The 13,252-nt window shown below is 43.8% G+C and overlaps 1 protein-coding gene across 1 annotated transcript; it reads left to right on the top strand.

Annotated features, from left to right (window-relative positions):
* Positions 1-3,713: 3,713 nt before the first annotated feature.
* LOC146191978 (4-vinylphenol methyltransferase 2-like) lies at positions 3,714-11,556 on the top strand. The gene is made up of 4 exons (XM_084600414.1): positions 3,714-4,034; positions 6,650-6,907; positions 7,928-8,096; positions 11,360-11,556. Exons 1-4 carry the CDS (start codon positions 3,714-3,716, stop codon positions 11,554-11,556), a joined length of 945 nt encoding a protein of 314 aa, XP_084456540.1.
* The last annotated feature ends 1,696 nt before the right edge of the window (positions 11,557-13,252 follow it).

The raw sequence follows: 13,252 nt of genomic DNA, 5'->3' as shown, positions 1-13,252 counted from the left end.
CATCGTTTTCGTCCAGAAGAAGGTGAAAATAAGCTTTTCCTCCTACATTGTGCCCGATGAATATTTTCACTGTTCTCGCAGGCTTGATACACAGAACCGTCAGCAGAGGCTAGAGCCTGTGAGAATATTCACGCGTGACCGCTCGTCATGCTTTGTTTTGTGGCGGGGAACTAGCGCCACTGGACATAGATTTATGACCTGGTGATTTGAGGGGAATCATGCGTCGTCCACAAAAACGCATCCAATGTCAATAGCCTAGTTAATTTACGAGAGCTCCATATCCGACTAAATGGCCATTTGTTTGTTAGTGGAATCTCCGATAATGTGGCTCTTTTTGTTGCTCAGAAATGGCCTAAAATAGGCCTCCCGAGAGCATTCGCGTATATACTCCCGCAGCTCGTTTTCGAAGCAAAGGAGAAGTGGCAAAGGTGTAAACTATCTCGAAATTGCGTCAATGAACGATTGAGAGACTAAGACGGGACATTTCGTGCTGGATTCAGGGCCTAGTCTGGCACCTACTGCCACATTTAGCCCCTGCACGCACTGTGTGCAGGTGAAAGGTCGCGACACTATCAGCTGCGGTGGTAGTCCTATCTTTATTCTTTTGGGTTCAAAATTTAATGGACTTCTGAAGAAAAAGACTATCTTGAAGGTAACGAGGCCAGTGTTTGTTTATTTGTTTTGTGTGGTTTGTGATGCTTTCTGCAAAGCCTAGGCATATAGCATATGAATTGATTGTGATGCAAAATGCTTTATAAAAGAAATATTTCTCTTGCTAAGGTAACAGTCGCGATGAGCGCTTATGCTGCACACTTTTATGTCTAAGGAGCCATTTCGATCTCTGATTTTATGACACGTTCGAGTGCGCAAGAATATGTAGCAAGCACAGTATCACAGAATTTTATCAGGTCTGCTGATAAAAGACGCTTGTAACGGCATTATTTTGCCAGTACTTTCACCATTCTGAGCGAGTCGGACAACACACAGAAAATTTCTCTCTATAGCCCTCTTTTCGCGTCCTTGTACCAATATTCCCTATACCCCCTACAGCTGCTTACAAAACATTTCAGAAAGTGATGGATGCAGTCATGGCGTCGATATTGATTAAAAGAACGCATCTTATCACTTACCTTAAAGGATAAGTTATTTTGCATGCGGTAAATATTTGTGACTATGTGAAGTTTGTACATCTTAAGTCCGCTCATGTACATTGTTAAACATAACAAATGCTGTCATGCTGTAGAAACAAAACATACGAAAGGTTGAACGCGACCAAATTTATGTAGACAAAATGAAAGCGCACGACTCCTTCTGGAATTTCTGTGAGCCTCAAGGACACCAGGGGGGGTTCTAGATTAATGAATGAATTTGGCCTTCCTGGACATAAACGGGCCGTACGACAACGTAAGCAGGGAACTCCTGTGGAACATATTAAAAGAAGGTATCGGTTATGAGATAATAAAGTTCCTACAGGAAATATACCGGGATAACAAAGTAGAAATTACGTGGGAAGGGATAAGAAGTACGGAGGATGTCAAAGTATGCAAAGGATTAAGACAAGGTTGTCCTCTATCATCGGTGCTGTTCATGCTTTATATGATAAACCTGGAACGGAGGATACAAGACAGTAACCTAGGTTTTAACCTGTCATATAAATTAGGTGGAAAGGCGGTAGAGCAGCGCCTCCCCGGTTGGATGTATGCAGACGATATTGTGCTGCTAGCTGAAAGTCTGGAAGAATTGCAAACTCTAGTTAAGTATTGCGGAGACGAAGGGGACGCTCTAGGCTTCAGTTTCAGCGCAGTTAAGTCGGGTCTGATGATTTTCAACGGCTCAACTGATCAGGGTCTTAAAATTCAAGGCCTTGAAATACCTAGAGTAGCAGAATATAAATATTTGGGGTATGGGTAAACGAAGGATTGGCATACATTGGAAAGCATGAGCAATCGCTTAAGGCCAAAGGGCGAAGGAATGCCGGGATAATGAAGCATAAGGCATTGTGGGGATACAATAGGTATGAGGTATTGAGGGGTATTTGGAAAGGAATTATGGTGCCCGGACTTACTTTCGGAAATGCGGTTTTGTGCCTAAAATCAGAGGTACAGTCGACATTAGAAACAAATCAGACATCCGTTGGACGATTAGCACTAGGTGCCCACGGCAAAACTACATATGAGGCGGTACAGGGAGATATGGGCTGGGCATCTTTCGAAGTACGGGAAGCTCAGAGTAAAATATTATATGAGGAACGCCTGAGGAAATTGGACAGTAACAGATGGGCAGCTAAGGTATTTAAATACCTGTACCTAAAAAGCGTTGACTCACAATGGAGGAAAAGAACTAGGAAACTAACTAGTAAGTATGCTAGTAACAAGGACGGAGAAATAAAGAGCATTAAGCAACAGGTGTAAAACACAGAAGGTAAAAATTGGATAAATTCGATGGAAAAGAAACAGAGTGTGGAATTACACCGAAAGTGGAAAATGCAGATCAGGAAGGAAGATTTCTTTGATAACTCAAGAGGCAGTGCCCTACTTTTCGAAGCTAGATCAAGGTGCCTTAGAACACGCAGCTACAAAAAGAAATTTAACAATGGAGATGACGCGTGTGCTGTATGTGGAAACTCCAGTGAAGCAATTGACCATATTATACTCGAATGTAATGGTATCTATCCGGAAGTTGGTGCAGGCGCAATCACTGTTTCTGAAGGTCTGGGGTTTAGAGATAACAGTGGCCGGGTGAATAAACCGGCGGTGGAAACTAGCAAAAAACGACTGGAAGATTGGTGGCTTAAAAGCAGGGAAGTGACATAATGTTAGTAATGTAGGAACAAAATTTAATAAATAGAATGATGGTTTAGTTAACCATTCTAAATCAATAATTAAGTAATAGAGAGAAAAATGAGCATGATAGCTACTGCTACCACCCCGTTTCAAAGGGGACGTTCCTATATTCCATCCCATCCATCCATGAATGAACGAGTCTAGATGACGCGAAAGTGTGGAGGGCATTTTCAAGGGTCCCAGGAGACGAGCTAGATAGGGAATAGCGGCGGGAAAGGATAGGCAGGAAACAGGAAGACTTGTGTGTCGTTGTGCCGGGCAATGTTGCATATTTGTGGAAGCATGCAGCGGTACGAATGAAATTGGCAGATTGAAGGAGAAGCAGGCATGCAATGTAGAAGAAGAAGCGAGCGCTGCCAGCTCCGCGCACCACACGTGCGAAGGAAGCGGACGTTGTGGAGGTCATAAGCCGCTAGGCACTTTAAAGGTAATATGAAACGCATACCGACCTAGCTATGGAAGCGCGTAGTTAAGCTTTCGACTAAAAAAGGCAGCAGTGTTTTCGTTCAGCTGTAGTTTGACAAACGCAGATTATGACCTAGGCTGTCAAAACAACGAGTTCACTGGTTCGGTCGCACGGTTTTAAACTTCTATCACAGCTGCCATAGAGAAAAGGCAGCAGTGTTTTCGTTCAGCTGTAATTTGACAAACGCAGATTATGACCTAGGCTGTCAAAACAACGAGTTCACTGGTTCGGTCGCACGGTTTTAAACTTCTATCACAGCTGCCATAGAGCTGCGGGAGGATAATAAATACTGCCAACAAGTACCTTCCTTCTCGCGAACAACGCAAACTTTATCCCGACGGACGTCTGCCAGTGTGGCTAAGTGTTAGCAGCCGACGCATAACAATCGCTTCCCGCGAAGAGACATGGGACGCCTAGACGCCGCGGCCCTGGCCAGCACCACCGCCAATGCTGGCTTAGAGAAGCCAGGCTCGTACAAAGAACGCATGGATCCCGTCGCCTACGACTACCATGAACAGTATTTGTGGCAGCTGGACCGGGCAGCGCTCGACAGGACCACTTTCCTCCGGGAGCCGGATGGCGACCATCAGCACCTTGACGTGGGCTGCGGGGTGGGCGGTTTCACGAAAACCGTCCTGCTGCCTCTGAGCCGCCCGGCCACAAGGATTGTGGCTGCAGACATTTCAGCTTCGATGCTGTTGTTCGCTCGGCTGAACAACGCTCAGGTGACTGTGTGGTTTTTTTTTTCAAATGCGTAGACCACAACTAGGGCAATTGAGGCCACTGACAAATACCGTGATTTCGTAGGCTAATGATTCGGCTCCAGCGGCCCCCCCCCCCCCCAAAAAAAAAAGAACACAGCGTAAATTGTGTTCTTGCAGAGGGATAATGAGGACGCCTTCTCACTTTTTTTTTATGCGTTGAAACTGCTATGGGAACTGAACATAAGCTCATATAAATTGCGATGGATCACGTTGAGCAATAACCAGTTGCACGCATTCAAGAGCGTCCAAGGGTGTCTATTCTAACCTGCCTAGGAAAAAAAATTGCCGGAGTTTTATTTATTTCTTTACAACACACAGTGGGGCTGAGCGCCCAAGCAGGAGTGGCATAAAGGTATACACAAGAAAAAAAAAGCGTGAAAACACACTCTAAAAACACACTAACAGGCTTGGTAGGCCAGCGGAAGCGGTATTTCTAGATGCGATATAAGCACAAGCAAAAATGACACTTACGAACAGACAGGAGGTAAAGTTTCTTAACACTTTTCAAGCTTATTCTCAGCATATCAAAAAATTGAAGAGAAGAAGCAGGCAAACTATTTCATTATGCAAAATGTATTAGAAAAAAACAAATTTTTATAAGAGGCCAAGCTGTCGGGCTAGTTGGTTTTCCATAGTTATAGCAGCGCGTAGCCGGACAAGGACGAAGACGGAGGAACACGTAAGACGCAGAGGCGCTGAACTGCAACTTTATTTTCGGAAATCAGCCAACCATGTCATATATGTACCAGAGAAGCGCCCACTAGAGGAACAAAATTTAGACACGTGGCGAAAACCGGTGCAACAAAACCAAACACGAGTATAAAAAATCGATAAATCTAAATGCCTAACACACGATTGACATGATACAGTGACATAACATGATAATAGTGGCCGTAGTGAAAGTACGTGAAAAATCAACAAAAATTCCCAGTCCTTAACAAGCAACAATGGCTAAAAAAGGTGGATGCGCAGAAAACATTTTTTTTATGTAAGAACTTGTTTAAAAACCGCAGAGAAACTTGTGAGATGGACAAAAAATAATAAGAAAGTTAAACATGAAAAAAGAAGAGAGAGAGATGCAAATGTTGAAACAAAATTTTTTTTTTTTTCAACATTTGCATCTCTCTCTCTTCTTCTTACCTAGTGTGCTATAGAGATGCTTGACACATCCGCATTAGAGTTGTTCGGGTTGCTTATGCGCTAGCTCGATCGTGGTGCACTGAAATTGATGCACGTGCTCACCTGCTAAACTTACCGTTTGAACATGACTGCTACCGCTATAAAAACAAGACATTTTCGATCTGCAAAGGAGAAAGAGAGCGCGAAAGAGAGAGAAGAACAGAGCGCGGCTAACAAGTACCACAGTAGGTGTCCAAGAAGTAGCAAGAGTATGCACAAAGAAACAAAACAACCTACTGTCAAGAAGCGACGTCAAGCATAGGGAATGCAGGTGTAATATTTTAGGTGTAGTGTACTTTTTAAGACATGTGTAGAATTGAGTTTTTGCTGATTTCATTTTGCCGCTACCACCTTCTCTGCTGATTTTCAAATTTGCTGAGCTGGTTTAGCGGCTGGTGCAGGTAGGCAGTGGGGAGTTCAAAGTCGTTTGTTGTGTGCCAGCGGACTTGATTCGCGCTTGTAAAGCAAGCCACTGTGACTGTAGATATGTATTTCATATGCCTTTTCCCCCAACGTCACCCATCATGATCTTCTTTCTTCTCTCCTTCCCCAGTGCAGAGTAGCAGGCCAGATTTGAATTATTCCGGCCAACCTCTCTGCCTTTTCCTTTCAGTAAATCCATCTATCTAAAGCGCAGACAGCTGGGAAAGCTGTAATAACTATGCCTTGTGGCTGTATGGTGGCGCTTGGGTGGATGTCAGTCAGCAATTTCTCCCTTACTATAAAGTCAATAGGTGTATTAGTATTAAGTTGCTAATAAAGGATTCTGTCAGCCGGAAGTAATATCTGAGAGATTGCAATTTTTCTTGAGATGTAAGTTTCCATGGGAGATAAACGCGGTGTGGTGAGCCCTCAGTGAGATAAGCATAGAAATGTTTAGGGTAATCTACTCTATTCGCCGAAGGTATTTAATCGATTAGGACTAATTAGCTAACATTTCAATTATTGGTCAGAGGAACAATGTCAATACACAAAATAATGTTGTTGCGGTTGTCATGTTGGCATCATTGGCGCATGAGCAACTAAAGCAAAGGCAAGCAGCTAACACCAAGGTAAATAATATTTATAGAGTCGAGCGCTGAGCTAGTTGGTCACACATCTGTTGGAAGAAGGCAGCAGAACAGGTAACAACACAAAGCATAAGAAGCACACACACACACATAAGGACAACGCTGCACTGACAACTATAGTAACAAGAAACTGCACATCTTCTTCTTCTCCCTCGTTATAATAACGAGGCTCTCCTAGCTATTATAACTGAATTTCTGGTGTCTGAAATTAAAAAAAAAAAATAAACATTATTGCTTGAGCTTGTGAGAACTGCTTTATGTGAACACTCTGGCGCTTTCGTTTCCGGGTTGCCTTTGCCAGCAATTTTTGCAGTTGTAACCACGCAGGACTGCATTGTATACGACCACTTGGACATCGACTCAGACGTGAACACGTCCGCCTTCGTCGCCAAGTACGGAAAATTTGCGCGTGTCTACTCTTTTCTGTGCTTCCATCTGGTGTCGGACCAGGAGGCATCATTTCGCAACATTGGCCGCCTGCTGTCGACGAACGGCGAGTGCCTCGTAACAGCGTGCGTGACTAACCCTGCTCTCGACGCCTGGCTAGACGTGCACAGAATGCCCCAGTGGAAAAAGCTGGTCCCCGTAAGTTTCGCCAAATACGTGCGTGCGCTTTCTCTCCGCTGCTCTTGATCACCACCCTGGTGCAACATCAGCACTGAAAACTAGGGCGCTATTGAATACTTAAAACTCTAGGCTGGAAGGTGCTCATCACTATAGTCGCATACAACTCAGGAACGCAAATACCCCTCAAAGCAGGCCCGACAGCCAGTGAATTTAGTCACTGAATTTTGCGAAGCCTTTTGCAATTTTCTTATTCTGCATGTAACACTCGCGGACCGCAAGTATCAGAAGTCAAGAAGATTCGCATCAATAACGGCCTGGTTCCCCTATAGGAAGAGTGCTCTTATCGAAAATGCTCATGACTTACACTTTTATCCAAGTTCAAGATGAAGACAGAATATTTCTTTTATTTGCAACTGAATATGCACGTTTCTATGTTCAGATTCAGATGCATAATTGCCGGGCAAATAGAGAAAAGATAAAAATCAAAGACATGAAAACAAAACAGCACTCTTGGAAACCGATAAAACGGCCCTTAGTAAGAGAGATAAATTTGACAAGGAAAAGGGTGTGGGCTAATTGGTAATCCTTGGTACAAGATTGTTATTCAAAATAGAAGACGAAACAGACAAGACACCTGTATGTCTGTTTCGTCATCTCTTCGTTTTACGCGGCAGTCTTGCATCTTGAATCCCAAACTAGCCAGCGCTCTCACCCTAATCAGTGTTTAGACGGAAACCTGAGCCGCTTGTTTTACCAATTATTATTTGCTCTCTGTTTCCTGCAGAAGAATGTAGAAGTTGTGCCTGGAACTCTTTGGTCAGGACTCTAGATCAGTGCTCCGCGATTGATTATTGATGTTAACGGTGATCAAAGAGGCATAACAGTAGCCCGTAGATTTTTAGTTAATGTCGATGGAGCGACAGCTCCAAGATAAATGTGCCAACAGATGGGCCGAAAAGTAAACGCGCTATAAGCAAAGGGAGAGCACGAAGCAGTTCCTGAGCTTTCTTGGTCTTCCTGCGTGGTTCTTACGAGCAGGACCCGAGGCATGTGCTCCCTTCGTCTTCGGTCCGCTTGCACTACTCGGGCACTTGGGCGCAAATCGAGGACGAGACGCGACGTTGCGTCGTGAATGCCGGGCTCGAATGCGTCGCCTGCGAAGTGGTGGAGTGCCCGTGGTTCGCACCCGACATCGGACACTTTTGCGGTGAGAGAGACTCTTGTCCGTAAAAAGTGGTGAAGGAGCGTATGCTGGCTTGCTTTTTTTTGTTTGTTTTTTTTTTGTTTTTGGAAGCAGTGCGTCAGAAGCAACTCGAAGAGCATTTTGCTCTAAGCAATCGCTCGCCAACATTTGACACTTGACTTTATTTTCTTAAATATGCGGTCGTTCTAGGAGATAGCCTGCCATTCCGACTGCGCAGCATTGCATTAAAAATAAATGTGCCTTCTTTTACCAAGATAATTTGTAAATGCACCGACCGACTCCGTACAGGTTGTTACCTTTTTGAAATAGTGCACGCTGCACCGTAGCAGTCTATTGTTTTGTATTTCCGCATGTGGTACTTTGATATCAAAGCTGCTATTTATTTAGCAGTATGCTCATGTGCTTTCATAAAATATTTGTGCGACTATGGAATTTATTTTTCAGTAAGGTTATTGGCCTTTTTTGGGCCCACTTTGTGTCGTTTGGGAATGGAACTGCACTATTTACCCGCTGCTCACTGAGATAATTTAATGCTTTTGTACCCTCACGGTAGAAAATAAAATCAAGAGCGAAAAAAAAAATACCGGATTGAGAACGAGCTTCTGTGAATAGCAAGTGAGTTCTTCAACGCTATTTTGTTTGCTCAAAAGTGAGTATCTTTGTCGTCAGACCGTAAAGCTTTTTGGTATTTCCATACGTCATGGAAACATGAGGTGGTACGTGGGAAAGAGTAACTCCTCCATATGGATGCGCAAAGTTCACCTTTCAGGGAGGAAAGTTGCACAAAATTGTTTATAAGCGCCATTGCGCACAAAAATTATAAACAACTAAAGCTAGTAGTCTTTTTGGTCTCATGTAAACGCTAGCGACTAACAAAGTGCATAACTACCCATGATGCATCTAAGAGTTCCATTTTTTTTTTTTTTTTTTTTTTTTTACAGACGAGTGGACTAGACGGAAACCATACGCACGTACAGGTGCGGACACAAGTAAAAAGAGCGCGCTTTTGCGTTCAATTTAAAATCACGTCGTCTGGGCTGAAGTATATGAAAACAATCTTTGTTCAAGAAAAAAGGCACCAGTTTCTACTACCGGTTTGCACATACCACTACTGCCAGCTTCAATTATGCAACGCGTGAAAAACTTTAGAAGGAAATAGCGTGATCTGTTTACTTTTGTCCGTACCGGTACCATCCTTTTCAGAGTTCTCGCTGTTTGCCCCGATTTTAGCGGCCGTGTGTTCTAGCGAAGATTTTCCTTCTGTAAAATTGCTTTATGCGCTCACACCGTGAAAAGTCTACCACAAAATGACAGCACGCTGTAGTTTCTGACACAGATGCTTGTTCGTTCTTGGACTTCCACTGATGCAGCACCTGGTCTGTCGGGCATCTAATTACGAAGAATAAATGCTGCATGGGTAACAGCATGCGCGTGACTGCATGTGCATTTGCGTGGCCGAATGCAGCACGCAAATGTGGATAAAAAAGCTTACTGGGGCACTTAAACTCCGCCTTAAAGGCATGACGGGTCATCGTTAATGGCTCCCTTCAGCGGTTCTTGTTCAGGAATAGTCACTGTTATCTGTCCGCATTACCACGTTACAACGCTTCATTTCTTATGGCATCACTCACTCATCCGCCCCCTTCGTAACTGAGCCAAGCCAACGTACCTACGCGGCCTCGTCGGTATATAGCGTGCGTGCCTGGCTGCCGATCTTTCGATCATGTGTTAGAATGACGATTAAATCGTAGTAAATGACTTTTAAGTAAAATCACTTACATATTATAGTTACATCGCTTGAGACACACGCCGACATGCTTTCCAGCAGAAGTCATTTTTTCAATTATTATCATTCCACACACGTATCCGTGGCACGGGGTTTTCGACGCAAGCGGGCCGACGTTGCGACTACAGCAGGTTTTATGGAACTGTTCACGCCGAGTGCTGCATGCTTCACCGCCTATCAACGCCAAAAATTTTAGTTCACTATGTTCACAGATTTCTCTCCGCAGACCGTGTCCGCAGACCGCGTCCGCAAAATCGTATCCGCAGCAGTTGCGAGTAACTCAGAAGTGGTAAAGGTTAATGTTTTGTGTCAATCGATAGAGGCTAACGTATTGTTGGTGCAGAACAGATAATCAGGTCGATAATTTGATTAGGTAAATAATTACAGGCAAAAACGCAAACTTGTGTCCGCAGCAGTTGCGAGTAACTGAGAAGTCGTAGAGGTTAATGAGCGGTGTCAATCGACAGAGGGTGACGTAATGTGTGCGAGAAAATAATTAGGCTAATAAGTTAATTAGGTAACTATTTAGAGGCAAAAAATGAAACAACAAAGACGAAAATGGTTTCATTAGCGAATGGCTTGGCGCCGCATGTGAATGTATCAATACTAAAACACGTAAATAAATCAGTTAATTAAGGTGACTTCAAAAATGTGACTTCACGTAACAATGTGACGTCACGAGCCAAACAAGGGCATATGAAGGGATTGGCGCGCAATTTCAAAGTACCAAAGACTAAAGTAGTGAATTAAGGCAGTCAATTAGGTTGACATCGAGGATGTGACTTCACGCAATCGGAAGTAGAGCCGAGAAGGGTATAGGAAGCGATCGGCGCGCAATTTGAAAGTATCAAAGAATAAAATGAATTAACAAGAAGTGAATTAATGTGACGTAGAGGATGTGACGTCGCGCAACCGGAAGGAGAGCTGAAAAAGGGTATAGCAAGGAATTGGCGCGCAATTTTAAAGTACCAAAGACTAAAATGAATAAAGAAGAAGTGAATTAATGTGACGTAGAATTTGTGATGTCACGCAACCAGAAGTAGAGCCGAAAAAGGACATAGGAAGAGATTAGCGCGCAATTTGAAAGTACCAAAAACTAAAATGGGTAAATAAGATGTGAAATAAGCAACTAGAACCAACTAGAAGCAACCAGAAGCAACCAACAGCAGCATCCGTGCTTTCGCATTACTCCAATGCAGATTCTGCAGTGCTGTTTAATTTTTTAGTAAACACTGATGTGTCTGTCTGTTTCCGTTTAGCGCTAGCACGCTTACTTATTTGAAGATTGGGAGTTTTGAGGAATTTCAGTGGCCGATGAAATCGGGAGGTATTGGAGTGGATTTCGCCAAAATTGGCCGCTTACTGGCTGCTTGTGAGCATGGATTGCTGCGCTCCTTATTTTATTTTCGTGAATGAGTCGTGATGCTCAGGTTAGGGGTCTGCCCGTTATGATACTGCGCGCCTTTCCTTTCCGACGCAGATATGTACACGAAATGCTTCCTGGTAGACGTCAACGTGCCACCGAAGGACCGGGGTTCCTTCAAGGCAGCTTTCATCGAGCGTCTTCAGCCACGGGTGAAGCAAACGTCCTCTGGCTGGGAGATGCGAGTGTGCATCTACAGAGTACACGCCAGACCACATTCGTCGCCTCCTTCTGTCAGTAATGGCGTGGTTTAGTTAAAAACAACTGATTCCATTCGCATGTTATCAGTGATGATATCACTTTGTTCAATCGGTGATGGTGGCAATTGTCTGTTTTTTGTAAAGGAGTGGTCAGCCTCACAGTTGTCTGTCAGCAATGGCTCCGTCTCAGTAACTTATCGAACTAAACTATCTCTATCACTGAAACTAATTTGAATGTGTTCCGAAATAGCCAAGAGCATTTTATCACTGCTTCTCGCTGAGTTCGTGAGCCTACACGGCACACGGGGAAATGGAATGTTCCTTCCTTGCTCTCATGTTTAATAATGCCATGGAAAAAGTAGAGTGAGTGATTTTGCTTCCAGTGTTGCTGGCAAGACCTACTCGATGGTCCCTCTGTTCTTTGGCATCCCACTGTGCAAAGCAGATGCTAGGAAACTGATAAAATCAATTACTACAAGCGTACAAACATTGCTTGCTGTGCCCCAGCTAAACAGAATAAGCCATGTGTCAGTTGGTATAGCGGCGATATAGTTTTAATATTATTTCTTATGCTGATGCTGTAAGCGCCGGTGCTACCCACTGCATTATGATTCATTAATTTATTTCAAGGGTCACATGGTAAATTTACTATTCCATTGAGAAAAACTCTGCCCTATCCGCATAGCTGAATCGAATGCCTACAGTATGACCATGACACTTACTAAATATATGCTGACATATTAGCAGCAGAGAGAACTTTGTAAATGCGTGAATTACAGCGTTTGCATTTGCGTATCCTAAATTAATTTCAGGGTATTTATCTATGTTACCAGATCTTATCTCTTCCCTCGTCTTTAAAAAGGTAGGCTTCTTGGAGTTGTGCACCTCCTGGTGGCAGTCACCAGCCTTTTTGTTGTCTCTTGGTTTTTTATTCCCTTCAGTCGTTTCCCACGTATTCGCAACTAGAAATATTAATACGACTATTTTAGTATTCTGTTAGGTTGTCGTTCCCGTACTTTTATTTTCTCAGTGTATGTTCAAGCAAAAGTTCTCCAAATTCTGTTCGTGGACATTTCCCTGTTACCCGATTTTTTCTTTTATGCTGCAGTGGCTATCGCGTTCATGCAGTTTGTAGGCAAGTGTGATTATTTATACCTGTTTCTTTCGATATTGCCGTCTTTCTTCTGTGAAACCTAAAGAGGCGTCATTGGGTAAATTAAAGGTCTTTGGCAGTCCGTACTTAATTTGACTAGGGTGCACACGAGCAACTCCTTGACACTGGGATACACGCTTGAGCCTCCACTTATGTGCTTTTCTGTGTGTCTGGTGGGCGGCAGGTGACGCCCAAGTACAATGTGCTAGAATACTAGTAGTGGGCTTCAATGCCGGCTCCGCCTGAGGCTTGTCCTGTCGCCCAAGGGTGGCGCTACGAACATTTTCACCTTAAAGGTTTTGCAGACTTTCATCTACACTATACCGATTCTGAAAGTTATTTCTTCAAACCGCGGAAATCTAAATAGGTCATTACGTTATGTATTGTGACAAAGGTGTGCTACGACTGTGTAAGCATTTAGTGATACTGTATCGTTTCTGTTGTGCGGGTTTTTGTAGCGAGAGCTACACTGGATTACCATTCGAACATTTCGTGGTGGCCGGGAGAGGCCAGTTGTGCGCATGCGCCATTACCTTGTCAATCGTAGAGCGCAGTAGGTGCGGCGTGCACTTCGCGGTCGCCGTCGCCGCAGCCGCG

Source organism: Amblyomma maculatum, chromosome 4 (genome assembly GCF_055883805.1).
Source record: "Amblyomma maculatum isolate TAMU_Amacu chromosome 4, ASM5588380v1, whole genome shotgun sequence".
Taxonomy (NCBI): Eukaryota; Metazoa; Arthropoda; class Arachnida; order Ixodida; family Ixodidae; genus Amblyomma; species Amblyomma maculatum.
Note: the sequence above shows the minus strand (reverse complement) of the source record. Positions and strands in the feature narration are given on the sequence as shown.